This window comes from Colletes latitarsis, chromosome 10, assembly GCF_051014445.1.
Source record: "Colletes latitarsis isolate SP2378_abdomen chromosome 10, iyColLati1, whole genome shotgun sequence".
Classification (NCBI taxonomy): Eukaryota; Metazoa; Arthropoda; class Insecta; order Hymenoptera; family Colletidae; genus Colletes; species Colletes latitarsis.
In genome coordinates, this window is record NC_135143.1 from 11,280,775 (window position 1) to 11,296,232 (window position 15,458).

Below are 15,458 nucleotides of genomic sequence, written 5' to 3' on the forward strand. Positions count from 1 at the left end.
CCGACAACCGCTACAACCGAGCGCGCGAACAGCTAGAGATGATACCGCGCGAGGAAGAGTCGATAACTCACCGTGGCCGCTGCGGCGACTTCCTTCGTTTCGCGGTTACAGCCTTTTGGCCGGACGGCGGTGCTAAATTAACCACGTTACGCGGACAGCTGGTCGTGCAATATAATTAGAAGGAACGCCGGCGATATCTGAACACGCGTCGCGGAACTCTTTCAGGTAGTCCGGGCTCGAGCGGACACGCGGCAACGCTGATTTACTCGGGGCCTTTGTGCCGCGTTCGACTTTGCCAGCGAGCCGGTGATCAACCCGATTCTGACGTTTTAAATCGAATTAGCGCGTTTTCGAACGGCAATCGACGCGAAACTTAACTGTTCAGAGCCATCGACGAGTACGTTTCGTCTCTGAAACTTTTCCCTTTCTCGATACAGTATTCCCCGGTTAAATGCAACTTTCTTTCCTCGAGTCGATGCAACGCTTTCGTTCCCAGTCCGCTTCTACGGATCCAGTCGAATTGGAAAACCGAGGAATCGTGTGCAATAAACATTTATCGATATCAACAAACACGAACACTTGGCGTAGGCGTTTAAAGTGTGTTAAACAGTGTCGTAGCAAATTCTAAATTCTAAGTTCGAAAGATATTTCGAAGTAGCACTTGTTGTGTGATTTTCGAACGAAAGAGATCAAGTTCGACTTGAAAGACATTAGTGTAATTAGAGGGAATGTCGGGCGGTATCGGGACACGCGTCTCGGAACTCTCTCAAGTGGTTCGTTGATTTACTGATTTAGCCGAGCCTTTGTACTGCGTTCGACTTTGCCAGCTCGCCGGTGATCAACCAGCTAACGCGATTGTGACATTTAGATTACACGTTTCGAAAGGAAATTGCCATGGAATAAAACTTTTTTTTTTAGAGCCGGCAATTTGCAACTTTGGAGTTCCGGTTGGAATCTAATAAAGATTCGCGCGAAAACTGTGACGGATGAGTTATATTATATAACGTAAAATTAAATGTTATCGAAGCATTTCGTGCATGTATCTGATAAACGAAGAGTTTTCGCGCTACTAATTCGCGCCAGGAGATAAAAGGGTTCAATAACACTCCACGCCTTCTAGTGCTTTCTTGTTATTGAGCGAATATTCGCCAACTTCACGGTCCAAAAAATAATATACCAAATTCATGAGATACAAGTCATTGCTTTCTAACTGCAAACTGTACGTATTGCACGATACGTTCTAACGCGGAGCAACGTACAGAAACTTATCTCTTTTATCAGACTCTTTACAATTTTGTTATTTATTCTTTAAGCTGTTACTAGATTTCCAAACTGGTTGCACATTTCTGCTATATACATGCGATTTCACGCGAACAACAATAAAATATAAAATTTTGATGTTTGCGAAAGAACGGAGTACGTAACTTCCATATTGAATAAATTAAAACACCGACACATTATATTTTCGGTAAGGAATTTTTTTCTCGGAAGTACGTAGGATTTCGGGGGTATGTGTATCCACCAACAATAATTGTAATTGACCCCCGCAACTGAAAATAATTTTTTCAGAACGATTCACAACTTTTCAATTTCACCGAAAAATTTAGACACCTTCCGGAATTTTTTTCTCAAAAGTGCGTAAGATTTCAGGGGTATGTGTATTCATCAATAATGATTGTAATTGACCCCCACAACTGAAAATAATTTTTCCAGAACGATTTGAAATTTTCTTTTTTCGTCGAAAAATTTAGGCACCTACCCCCTGTCGATTTTTCTTAAAAATAAGTTTTTGATTTTCAGTAGCTTTATTTGACACCCTATAGAAAAGTTGTCGAATACTTTTTTGTAGGTACCCATGAGCTCTACTTCAGAAAAAAGTTTCATTGAAATATATTCATAATTGTAGGAGTTATGGCTGTTTGAAAATTGGACCATTTTTATGGGGTTTTTCTCATTTTGCGGGGTCAAGGACCAACTTTTCGAACATTTTTGCGATTTGTACATATTCTCCACCAAAATACGCGTAGTTTGCTTTTTTAAACATTAAAATCGTCCAATCCGTTCAGAAGTTATGACGTTTTAAAAATTCGCATGAAAATTCGGGCAGACATTTCTGGCTTCACCTTAAATTTTCGGTAATGAATTTTTTTCCCGAAAATGCGTAGGATTTCGAGGATATGTATATTGACCAAAAATGATTGTAATTGACTCCAGCAACCGAAAATAATTTTTCCAGAACGATTTGAAATTTTCTTTTTTCGTCGAAAAATTTAGGCACCTACCCCCTGTCGATTTTTCTTAAAAATAAGTTTTTGATTTTCAGTAGCTTTATTTGACACCCTATAGAAAAGTTGTCGAATACTTTTTTGTAGGTACCCATGAGCTCTACTTCAGAAAAAAGTTTCATTCAAATATATTCACAATTGTAGGAGTTATGGCTGTTTGAAAATTGGACCATTTTTATGGGGTTTTCCCCATTTTGCGGGGTCAAGGACCAACTTTTCGAACATTTTTGCGATTTGTACATATTCTCCACCAAAATACACGTAGTTTGCTTTTTTAAACATTAAAATCGTCCAATCCGTTCAGAAGTTATGACGTTTTAAAGATTCGCATGAAAATTCGGGCAGACATTTCTGGCTTCACCTTAAATTTTCGGTAATGAATTTTTTTCCCGAAAATGCGTAGGATTTCGAGGATATGTGTATTGACCAAAAATGATTGTAATTGACCCCCACGACCAAAAATAATTTTTTCAGAATGATTTGTAATTTTTTAATTTCTCATCCATGAGAAGAGGACGCTAAAATCTCCTTCGAAATTTCAGTTTGGTATGGCAGGCAGATTGGGTCACGAAAGACCATAACGTATAAGGTCTACACGTATACCTCGTCTGTGATAACACGTTACACCAAGAAGACCAAATACCAAAGGAACGTTTCTAAAACTGTGCATCGATAACTCACCTATGTTAGCAGTCATAGCCTCGAGATCCTTGGGCTTCCTTTTCCTCGGCCTGCCTTTCTGTCTGGGTGGCGGTACGACCGCGGCGCCATTGAAGTACGGTACTTTCGGTGGCGATCCCGCGTCGGGCACGGATGGCGTCGAGGGTTGAAGCGGTACAGGGCTCACGTGGCTGTGCGGATGCTGCGGGTGCATGGAATGATGAGGATGCGGAGGATGGGAGGGATGATGGTGATGGTGATGAAGGAATTCCGGCGAAGGAAAGGGCTGGCCAGGGTAGTGCGGTCCTGGTGGGTAGACCGGAACCGGAGGACTTTGAGAAGGATGCAGCTCCGCGCCCATTTCGTAGTGAAGACGACAGAGTACCGCGCCGTCCCTCATGCCGAAATGATCGCCCTTGGTTAGGGGTACGGCGCAGGCCGCGCAGGAGAAACAACGGACGTGGAACACGAGGTCCCTGGCTCTCATCACCAATTCAGAGGCTAGGATCGCTGCTTGACATCGGGCACACCGTTTCATACTGCCAAACATTCTGCAACAGAAAACAAGAACCGATTAGTGTCGATGCAAGTACTCGGTGCAACTAGAGACGATCAATTTTTGCGAAGAAAGAATTGATTATCGAAGTGTTTATCCCCACGAGTTTGTTCAATGAACCACAATCGAACCACAGCGTTACGATAAAAAAGCTATTTTTAAAATAAAGTGTTCGCTTTTCGATACGTTCGACATAGGCGTTATTAAATTATAATACTGTACTTTGAGTGCCGGTATTCTGATTCGAATTCCAGCGATTACACAGCCTTTTCTAGATAAAACAGTTTGAAAAATACAGATAAGCAGAGACAAGTTTGCCAGTGCTGGACCACTTCAGATAGAACGTTATTTAAATCGTGCAACAAATGGACCGTGTCAGCAATACGTCACGAGAAAACAGGTCTTTAAAGATCTTGTAACGAATGACGATATTTTTACAAGTCCTTAAGGAATTTGAGAAACGACAATATCTCGATCAACACGAATCTTACTCCGCGATTTTTAACAGGCTAGCGCATATTCTTATACACATCCTAAGGTTCGTTGAAGCCCTGCGGAAACTCTGATTTTTAAGCTTCTTTTCACCTGGATGTCGCATTGCGTTACAACTATTTACGGTTTCACTTACCAAATATGCAAAGATCAAAGACACCTGCTCAAACGAGCGCGATCCAAAACGCCTAATTATATTGGGTACTTTTTCGAGCGATCGTCGGTCCAATTAACGAGGCAAGAAGTCGAGCAACGTTCGCATAACGTCCGAGAGCTAGCCTATCCGCGCCGGTCGTAACAAAAATAACGAAGAAATTATCGTAACCGCGGGGATACAGGCGGCGCCCATTTTTCCATTCGCTTTAAACGATACAAACACATCCGCGCGGTGAATGTTTCTCATCGTCCAGATATCCGCCGTGTCCCCCGAGATAGGGTTCCGTTAAATCGAGAAAAAAAAGCGGCGGGGGCAGATAAAGAACGTGGAGACGAGGAGGAGGAGGAGGAGAGGATCCTTGGGCCAAGAGACGACGAGACACGTAGAACTCCGGGTGATATCGTTGTAAGAAGGGACACGTATGGTAACCGCGGTGGAGCAAAAGGCCGGAAAGGGAAGGAATATACCGATGCAACGGGCACCGTGACATCGCTACTGCATTAGCGGCACCCTGCAGTCTCCATTACCGAAGCCGGTCGACTATCTACCCGACATCCACCGCGGCTACCTACCTAACCACCTATCTCACTCTCCACCTCCCAAATATATTACGTCCCCTCGCAGCCGTACTAAAGAACCTAGATAGAGACGTGGCCGATCTTATAACCCTGATGCCGCGTCGGATCCAGTCCCCGGCGAGCTGGCGTGCCACGTATTTATACCGGGGGCTGACCTCCTCCGCGCGGCGATCCGCAACACGCACGAGTTTTCGGTCGACAAGCTTCTGTCCGTGCTCCCTGCAGGATCAACGGATCACTCGATCCTGCCGGACCTCGTGGAAGAATTACTATCGCAAACGTTACGCGATAAGGACTGATAGAATTCGGCTACCTTCGAGATTACATTCTCCGATGGACGGTTAGGGAATTTACTGAGTCCTGATAGCAGTGGCAGGGGCTCAAGGGGTCCCAAATTCAAGCATCACTTGTTAAAATCCAAATTTGTCGACTTTAATATTTCGAATTTTGTTTCCTATTTGCTGAGGATCCTTGAAAGTTTACAATCCAAGCATATTTCTGTGACTGTTTGGGGACCTGATAGCAGTGGGAGGGGCTCAAGGGGTCCCAAATTCAAGCATCACTTGTTAAAATCCAAATTTGTCGACTTTAATATTTCCAATTTTGTTTCCTATTTGCTGAGGATCCTTGAAAGTTTAAAATCCAAGCATATTTCTGTGACTGTTTGGGGACCTGATAGCAGTGGGAGGGGCTCAAGGGGTCCCAAATTCAAGCATCACTTGTTAAAATCCAAATTTGTCGGCTTTAATATTTCGAATTTTGTTTCCTATTTGCTGAGGATCCTTGAAAGTTTAAAATCCAAGCATATTTCTGTGACTGTTTGGGGACCTGATAGCAGTGGGAGGGGCTCAAGGAGTCCCAAATTCAAGCATCACTTGTTAAAATCCAAATTTGTCGACTTTAATATTTCGAATTTTATTTCCTATTTGCTGAGGATCCTTGAAAGTTTAAAATCCAAGCATATTTCTGTGACTGTTTGGGGACCTGATAGCAGTGGGAGGGGCTCAAGGAGTCCCAAATTCAAGCATCACTTGTTAAAATCCAAATTTGTCGACTTTAATATTTCGAATTTTGTTTCCTATTTGTTGAGGATCCTTGAAAGTTTAAAATCCAAGCATATTTCTGTGACTGTTTGGGGACCTGATAGCAGTGGGAGGAGCTCAAGGAGTCCCAAATTCAAGCATCACTTGTTAAAATCCAAATTTGTCGACTTTAATATTTCGAATTTTGTTTCCTATTTGCTGAGGATCCTTGAAAGTTTAAAATCCAAGCATATTTCTGTGACTGTTTAGGGACCTGATAGCAGTGGGAGGGGCTGAAGGAGTCCCAAATTCAAGCATCACTTGTTAAAATCCAAATTTGTCGACTTTAATATTTCCAATTTTGTTTCCTATTTGCTGAGGATCCTTGAAAGTTTAAAATCCAAGCATATTTCTGTGACTGTTTGGGGACCTGATAGCAGTGGGAGGGGCTCAAGGAGTCCCAAATTCAAGCATCACTTGTTAAAATCCAAATTTGTCGACTTTAATATTTCGAATTTTGTTTCCTATTTGCTGAGGATCCTTGAAAGTTTAAAATCCAAGCATATTTCTGTGACTGTTTGGGGACTTGATAACAGTGGGAGGGGCTCAAAGAGTCCCACATTCAAGCATCACTTGTTAAAATCCAAATTTGTCGACTTTAATATTTCCAATTTTGTTTCCTATTTGCTGAGGATCCTTGAAAGTTTAAAATCCAAGCATATTTCTGTGACTGTTTGGGGACCTGATAGCAGTGGGAGGGGCTCAAGGGGTCCCAAATTCAAGCATCACTTGTTAAAATCCAAATTTGTCGACTTTAATATTTCGAATTTTGTTTCCTATTTGCTGAGGATCCTCGAAAGCTTAAAATTCAAGCATATTTCTGTGACTGTTTGGGGACCTGATAGCAGTGGGAGGGGCTCAAGGAGTCCCAAATTCAAGCATCACTTGTTAAAATCCAAATTTGTCGACTTTAATATTTCGAATTTTGTTTCCTATTTGCTGAGGATCCTTGAATGTTTAAAATCCAATCATATTTCTGTGACCAGATGTACCATTAACTGTTCACTCGTATGTCGCCATGTAGTCGCCATCCTACATTTTATTATTACACATATAGTATTTACATTAGTATTTCCTTCTAGAAATTGTTATTAGTAATAACTTAATAACTTATTACAATGTATCTTTTAGAGTCTGCTTAAACGTGTGTGCGTATATAAAATGAAATAAATAAAAATTCTCAAATATAAATACGAGTGCAAAGGTTTAAATACTTGAATTAGAAATAATATTACTTGTAGAATCGTCAAAATATATAACGAAACGAAGAAGAACGTCCATTCACTTGTGACGGGATCTCCATCTTCTTAAAAATGGAAAAAACAGTTTGGTCGGAACCAAGTTTTCTTCTCTCGGATAGAGAAAGTGTGACACGCTGAAGAGGAAGCGTTTTCCCCTGAAAGATCTCTCTAAATCATGTCAGCTCGTATCGCGATAGAATGATTTTTCAGAGATTACTGATATTGATGGAGTGAATGGGGAAATATAGGAAAACAAAAGGAGGATGTGGCTACACGAAATCGTGCACGCACCGTGGAGCAACGATCCCAGCAATTGGAAAACGAGAAAATGGAGAATAATGATCAGATACCGCGAACGGAAAAGCAAGCCGCGCCTCGCAGCATAACGAGTCTCGTTGTTTCGGGATGAAATAACGCGTCTCTACGCTCCGGTCTTCTGGGATCTCTGATATTTCAAAATACAAGGAATATATTCGCTCGATACCTCAACTATAATAAATTTAAGATTAAAACCACCTCTGCGGTCTAGATTATATATTAACCGTAGAAAGAGCAAAGAGGAAGATCGGAAATTTTTAAAAGCACACTATTTATTTCGTGTTTATTTAATACTGAATAATTCTTTGAATTTCAAACGCCATAACCATCTGTTCCCCGCCAATTAACAGTCAAATTACGTAGGAAAATTCTTGTTTTTAAAAATTCTGGCATAGTCTCCTATATCTCGTGAACGTATTACAACGATGTTTGTGATCAGGTAATTGTTTTACCATTTTCAAAAACGAGCAAAAAATGAATTGTTCGAAAGAGTTACAACATCCACGCAGGGTTAATCCTCTTTCGCAATTTCACGTTCGACCGAACAGTGTGATCCAATCAAATTAAGGAAAAGAATACCGTCCCAGAGACGTCTGGCAAATGGAGGTCCCCCATTCAAGTGTCCACGACATTTACCGTCAAGCCGTGTCGACGCCTCTTCGCACAGAAGCCAACAACGAAACAACCTGAGCGCTTACAAAGTAGCTAGTCATTCAGGAAGCTGGTTCCACGTTGGGCGCAAAAGGTCCCAGCAAATCCAAACACGAAACAGAGCCGTCAACTCGAACGGATTCGACCGGGGTATACCCGGCGTAAAACCTAAACCTAATCTAATGGATTAGCCACGGCAAGTCTCCGTACCGTCGAGGGTCTCTTGGCGCGAGATACATTGTTATGGGTTCTGATCCTATTGACAGCCCCAATCATGGTACGCATCCGGCGCACAATGGCTACTGTGGTCTGGTTTTCGCCCAGCGGGGTAAGACCGCGTATTTTCGCCTAATCGGATCCATTGAACCGTGTTGGGTAATCGACTGGGCCCTATTCTAAACTGGTACAACAGTAGATTCACCTTTGACCAAGGTAGAAATTGTTTCGAAGGCGTTCAGCGAGGGAACCATGTTCTTTGTTACTCGCGGCGTTTCTGTTTCACTAATTCATTGGGGGTTTTCGTAAATATTTTAAAATGGAGCGGGACGAAGGGTCGTTTAGAAATTCTTGAGAATAAATTTAAAATGAACCGGTGGAAATATAGCAAAAATTCTTAGTGGTAGTTAAACGATGCACCATTAAAATTCTTTAGAGTGACACTTTTTAAAAATCTTAGGCTTCATTTTTGATAGACACGTTATGTTTGTTTTCTTCGAATTGTATAGTATACATTAAAACGAATAGGAGAGTCTTTGTATGGATTAAACATTACAAATTTACTACCTTTTAGTATTACTTCTGCTACAAGAGACAAGACATTGATTTGCTTTCTTACACCTATCGTCTCGATTTTGCGATGTTACAAATGCAATAAAATTATTTCAATGAAACATGAAAAAAGATACCCTGGTGACTCGTGCGTAGTTCTACTAAAGATGTACTACTGTACACAAGATTAACACTAGAACTACCAAACTAATCAAAACGACCCATTCGTAATTTCTAATAAAAATTGTAGAGAATGTACTAGATTTTTGAAAATTTACCGTAGAATAAATAAACATTTAATTCCATTGTATTATACATTTCTTGGAGCATCTATCGTTTCAATTTCTTCGATACAAATAAATACACCATAACTGTCGCTAGTTCTAGCGTTAATATAAATAGAGCTGATTGCCTCTGAGGTAAACAATGTTTTTTTAAGGGTTCAGAATCGAATTTTGACTAGAAACGACCGTTTTCCAGAGCACCGTGACGTCGTACGTAGCAACGGTCGTTGATGAAGACGCGTTCGCCGCACACAGCGCGCGAGTTCCCGAGGCGGCACGTGAGAAATCGCGGCCTCTGCGGGGCTCGTGTCCTCGCGGGCATATCTCGGTGGCCGGACGAAGAAAAGAAAAGGGGGGCCCCGCGTACGAAAGAAAGAGGGCCCGGCGAAAGAAGCGGCCAGGACGGAACGGAAAGAAAGAACGGGAGAATCCACGTGCTCCGCGGGTGCTCGAGTGTGCGAACGCGCGGCAAGTGGTCCCCGCCGCGACTAGTCGCGTATAAAAGATTTCCGACTCTTTGTGGCGAGTGGCGCGTAGTCTCTGTTTAGCAGCGACGGGGAATACGGACCCCGAAAAAAAAACCCTCCGCTGCGTTTAGAATACGCGCTCACATTGTATAATAATGTATCGCATATGGCGCATCGTGTAAAACTCTGCGGGCGTCCCCCCACCGTGTCAGCCCTGAAACACGGATGTGTGTAAGGAAGGACGGATGGAAACGTGAATGAGGTTATTCCCGGTCGCGGAGCCTGCTTTCGTTCATTCATCCATTGGTGGATAGCACTCGTGGGGAGGCGAGGACCGAAGACACGCTCGACGAGTAAGGAATTGCCGAAACACCGTCTGCCTCCTCTAACCACCCCCCTCCCCTACCCTCCTTCTCCTTTGCCGCTGGTCGACTTCTTTCGGAATTTTTTTCCTCCGCTGGGTTCGCTTTTGCGGGCCCAGGACGCTTCGACGAGGTGTTCGGGTCTGGTCCAGACCTGAGATGAGATTAGCGGATAGAGCCCTGATGGGTTAATGAAGCGAGGACGTTTGCAAGCTGTTTGATGCGCTGGGGTTGGGAGCCGTTTGTTACGGTGTCGCCATCGGGTTCGGCGATTCTGCGTGGGTTAGAACCTCTCATCGTTGTATGGAGAAGTCAGCACAGATATGAAGATTTTTCGATATTATTTTCAAGGTACAGCTATCCATTCTGTTTATGAAAAGTTTAAGAATGTTTGCAAGCTGTTTGATACGCTGGGGTTGGGAGCCGTTTGTTACGGTGTCGCCATCGGGTTCGGCGATTCTGCGTGGGTTAGAACCTCTCATCGTTGTATGGAGAAGTCAGCACAAATTCAAAGATTTTTCGATATTATTTTCAAGGTACAGCTATCCGTTCTGTTTATGAGAAGTTTAAGAATGTTTGCAAGCTGTTTGACGTGCTGGGTTGAGAGCTGTTTGTTACGATGTCGCCATCGGGTTCGGCGATTCTGCGTGGGTTAGAACCTCTCATCGTTGTATGGAGAAGTCAGCACAGATACGAAGATTTTTCGATATTATTTTCAAGGTACAGCTATCCATTCTGTTTATGAAAAGTTTAAGAATGTTTGCAAGCTGTTTGACGTGCTGGGTTGAGAGCTGATTGTTACGGTGTCGCCATCGGGTTCGGCGATTCTGCGTGGGTTAGAACCTCTCATCGTTGTATGGAGAAGTCAGCACAGATACGAAGATTTTTCGATATTATTTTCAAGGTACAGCTATCCGTTCTGTTCATGAGAAGTTTAAGAATGTTTGCAAGCTGTTTGATGTGCTGTTTGTTACGGTGTCGTTATTGAGTTTAGCGATTCTGCATGGGTTAGGAACCATTAATCGTTATTCTGTCGATGAGAAGTTTGACGATGTTTGTACAAATTTTTACAGATAAATATTTTGACGAATGTCTTCAAGACACGAAGTTTGAAAGTAACGATAAAAGAAAACAAAGTAGACTTTGATAGAGCTTAAGATTATGACGATTAAGATATAAGTGCTGCGATATGTGCGATTGTTGTTCGTGGTTTGAAGCTCCCATCATGACAAGATTCATTAGTGAACTCGGAATATTTATTCCATTCTTCTATCTTCGTATTTACTAATGTTCTTTGTAGATAACCATCGTTGTTAACGAAGTCAAATATATTCAAACCCAACTGAAGAGACATCTAAGCATTTTGCAAATGCTTTTGCGCACTCAAACTCAGCAACTTTTTACAGAAGTCTTGTTCCTATCGAGGTTAGGGTCCTCTGTCGACTCAGTTTCATCGAAGAATTATTTCTATTCGTAGGCAATTATGCGATGATTACTACGAATCGAGGCCACTCTTACGTATTTTCTTATGAATATACATCTCCCATTATAATTGCCCGTTGTTCTGGAATTATTGTTCTCTTCTATCTGCGATTTAATAATGATTCTATTCTTGCATTTTCAATATTTGTACGTCGCGTTGAAATAATCCTGGTATAATCGATGTTTACCAAGGACAGAATCATTTCACCTTCATTATTATAATTACAGATGTTTTCCCACTCGGAGTTATTGCTGTTTGTTGTCTGGCTTACTAACAATCTTCTTTCCTAGGCATTGTGTTAATTTTTAAAAGAATTTCTCGAAACAACCTATTACAGAAAGTCATCAACTTCAATTTGAGTAACAATGTAAAGAACTAAAAAAGAAGCGGTGTTCCTTGGCTAACGAAAATTCATCGATAACGAAGAACCGCGAGAACTAAAATAAATATTACCGAACGCATGTGGGATTCTTCGAAATCCGACTCTCTGTAAATCGACAATTAAGCTAAAAATTTGCGTGGCCCTCCCGAATCTCGAGTCGATTAAACATTCTTGCAATTTCTCCATAATGTAGTAACAAAACCTCATCAGCGCGGGACTTTAGCCTGGTCGGTCCTTAAATTCGCTCAGCAACATCGTTAAGACGCCGTGCAAATCGCCACACGATTCGAACACCGTCGTAAGAAACCCCAATCACGTCCAGAAAATTAATTAACCCATTTATGCCTTTCGCTTTGCGTATATCACGGTTGTATTTCGAAAATATTCACAGGAGTTTTGCTTCGTAGAAGATTCTAATAAAACTTGGAAAATATTTATTGATCGTGGCTTATAATTGTGTGCTATTTCGCTGTGACGACTCTTAAGAAGACACCACAGGATGCTAAAGAAACGTAGAAAAATCATGCGTTTCGAGGAAGTTAGAAAAACAAGTAGAATAACCATGCGTATAATCAGACAATTGACGAATTAAAAGCATAGCGTGTTTGGCGATGTTTTCGAATTTTATGGAACAACGATATTATTATAATTCGAAGATTTTAAAGCTGTTTATCTATATAATAAACAATGTTGCAGAAATTATAAACTTTCCGAAATAAGTCGATATTGACGATTCATGAGTTTCTTACTGAGTTTCCAGCACGGACGAGCTCTCGACTCTTTGAGATTAGGCGAGTTAGAAACTGTCCCAACCTTTCTTGTGTTAAACGATCGAAACGAACGTTCTTCTCTCACTGTTTTATATTAAAAGAATACTCTACGCAACTTGGGGTTTCTTTCCTTTAAAATCGTGTGCCTCGAAGTGTTTTTGGATTCGTTTCACCCGTCTGTGTTACAGATCACGCGCGTGCCACGATCTACCGTGTTCCCGTGGCGTTAGTCAACTGTACTGGATGTCGAAAAGATCCATAAGAGTGGCTCTGTTCCGTTCCGCGGCGTCGTACATTAAGCCGCTGGCCTCGCTACGCTTCTGACAAGCCGCGCGCCGGGATTTAAGCCGCGGCGGCCTCGCGACGCTGTAAATTATTATTTCCACGATAAAGCTTGTCCTCTCCGGCTGGAATTCCCGTGGACGGCGTAATTAATGCATCTAGCGATAAACGGTCCCCCGGCTTCTGTCCTTTCAGTCGCGTTGAGCCCGATCGACGAGATTCGACGATCGTCCTCGTTCGGACGAGCGACGTGACCGGCGTATCAACCGAGAAAACCGCGCTCCGACACATTTTTCGAGACTCCCATCGGCGGCGAACCGCCTCCTCGAGATGCCGTTCCTCGAGACCCTTTTGCCGCGATAGACAAACGATCGTTTTCGCGTAGATTAACCGCGACAGTTCGCGGGGAAAGATGTCGACGATGGCGAAACGATCGACCCCTCGCGATGGTACTTTTGAAATTTATGTTTCTACCAACACTTTCGCTGTCTCTTGGTCTATATTTGGGTCTAATATTCCTCTTGTTTACTGGTATAATTTGTTGTAACTATTCGACAACTATTCATTGCACTCACAAAGCAAATTAATACACGGTCAAAAGATGGGACTACTAAACGGTTTCATTGTTCTTTGTTATATTTCATCACAAAACATGAACCAATCGTCATGGAACGCTACACTGCGCAACAACGTGTACAAATTGTTGAGAATTATAGGAAACGTTCAAGTTCTGTTGGAGATTTCTCGAGAAGACATCAAATCGAAGTCACTGATTATTAAAACGGCATCTAACCGTATAACGCAGAAGAAATACGACGAGAAAGAAAACTAAAAAGGAACAAGATCTCTCGAACACTGCTGTACAACGGTCGAGTTGCTAAAATTCTTCCCGGCCGACACAGTCGAGTTTCCGTCACTCGTCCGCCATCGTCAAGGGGTTGAAGTTAAAGTGGATCTCGAGCGGACCGACTCGTTCAAAGTATCGTAACTTTGTTAATTGTAAGAATTTCCCAATAGAATTTTGCAGACACGATCCAGACGTTCTGCAGTCTCGGTCGATACCAAAAAAAAAATTGCAGTCGACGCGTTAACTGGTATTCGGGACCTTCTCAAACAGTCAAAATTAAATTTATTCGCACATGTACCGTATATTTGAGACGATCCTCGTTAAAATCTGATAATTTGGTAAAACTTAAGCGTCCAGTTTTGGAATCTCACCCTACGACTCGAAGAAACGCGGAGGCAACTATTTTCCTTCGTATTTTATATGTAAACGCAAAGTGCAGCATTGTAAACTGATCGTTTTTGACGGATTGTAGGGAATAAATAACGTTATCTTGACTTAGAGTAGGTTCTGGAGTCTTTCTTTGCTATTTTTTATTGGTGGAAAGAAGAGACGTCCAGTTTCTGACATGGTTTGAACACGGAAGGCCGACAGCATGTATCGCTTTATTACGGAGCGGGCCGCCGGAAGCGCTGCCCGGGCCCCCTGAATGATTTTCGCATAATCTCGGTAACAGCACACCTCGCCTCGGCTCGTTGCGTCTTCGTTGATTTTCTCGTCCGCGCGTCGGCCAGCAGCGCGCGTTTTATTTTATGAATAATGTAGCGACAGCCTACCGGTGGATACGCTGCTCGACGGTGGACACCGCTGCGCGTGGGATGCTGCCGGCAGCGTACACATTAATCTAGATCACGGCATTATATTATCTCCACGAGCCGTGGTTGTTGGCTGCCCCTCGAACGGACCAATCCTCGGATTTCCTTCGAAACCCTGTCACCCAGACTTTTCTTAAACGCGAGAAAACGCGATGCTCGACTTCGCCGTTTTGCTCGTTTCCGTTCCATCGGAGCCGCGATGTCGTGTTTGCTTGTGCAAAATACGTGGAAAAGCGTAAATTATCGCGTGGGAGGAAAGGAGACGCTCGAATCTCTTAGACGTATGTTTTAAGACTCAACAGTGACCTAACACGAACGATCGAATCACCCTTTTTAACCCTTAAGTGGATTATTGGAGCCTCCACAAGTATACTAATACTGTATAATATATGTCAATGTAATTATTTAAAAATTTATGTAATCCTCCAGTAGTTCACTCATATATGAGTGACAAAACTTTCTCACTATGGAACTAAAACAATTCGTCCTGAAATTGAAATTGAAATGTTAAATAAATTTGAATAAGCACCGAAGGCAAATTTTAAGTTATGCAGTTTACAATTGTCTGAAATCGAAGTTTTGGTCTTGTAAAAAATTGTACGGTTTTGGTGCGGCAGTGAACGTATTAAAAAAAAGTTGATTTCCATTTACCAATTTGGTAAAGATCAACGTCAAGTAAAATAATTCAGTTGAGATTGAGAAATATCAAATTTGATATCGAATTCGATATTAAATAGTCCATAGTCGCGTACGGATAACCAATATGTAATTTTCGTTATAATTAATAAAAGAAAAAGAGGGAACGTCGGGAATTCGATCGTAGGGCAGTTATTGAATTCGAAAAGGCTGGTCAGGAACAATGGATACAGCTCCTCTCGCAACCGATACTTTACGAAAATTAATATGTTGCATAATAGATGGTCGATGCGGCGAAATTACATCGCGAATATAACGGGTTTCGTACGAAATAAAGCAATGGGT

At 42.1% G+C, this 15,458-nt stretch overlaps 1 protein-coding gene across 4 annotated transcripts in view; it reads right to left on the reverse strand.

Moving 5' to 3' along the window:
* Positions 1 to 15,458, reverse strand: part of LOC143346684 (protein apterous-like) — an 84,076-nt gene that overhangs the window by 12,705 nt on the left and 55,913 nt on the right. For all 4 annotated transcript variants that reach the window (XR_013080492.1, XM_076775021.1, XM_076775019.1 and 1 more), the window contains exon 4: positions 2,967 to 3,496. Coding sequence is in view for 3 of the 4 variants with exons in the window: in XM_076775021.1 (XP_076631136.1) it covers positions 2,967 to 3,496 (530 nt within the window). In the remaining variant the exon portion in view is untranslated. The remainder of the gene's footprint in view (positions 1 to 2,966; positions 3,497 to 15,458) is intronic.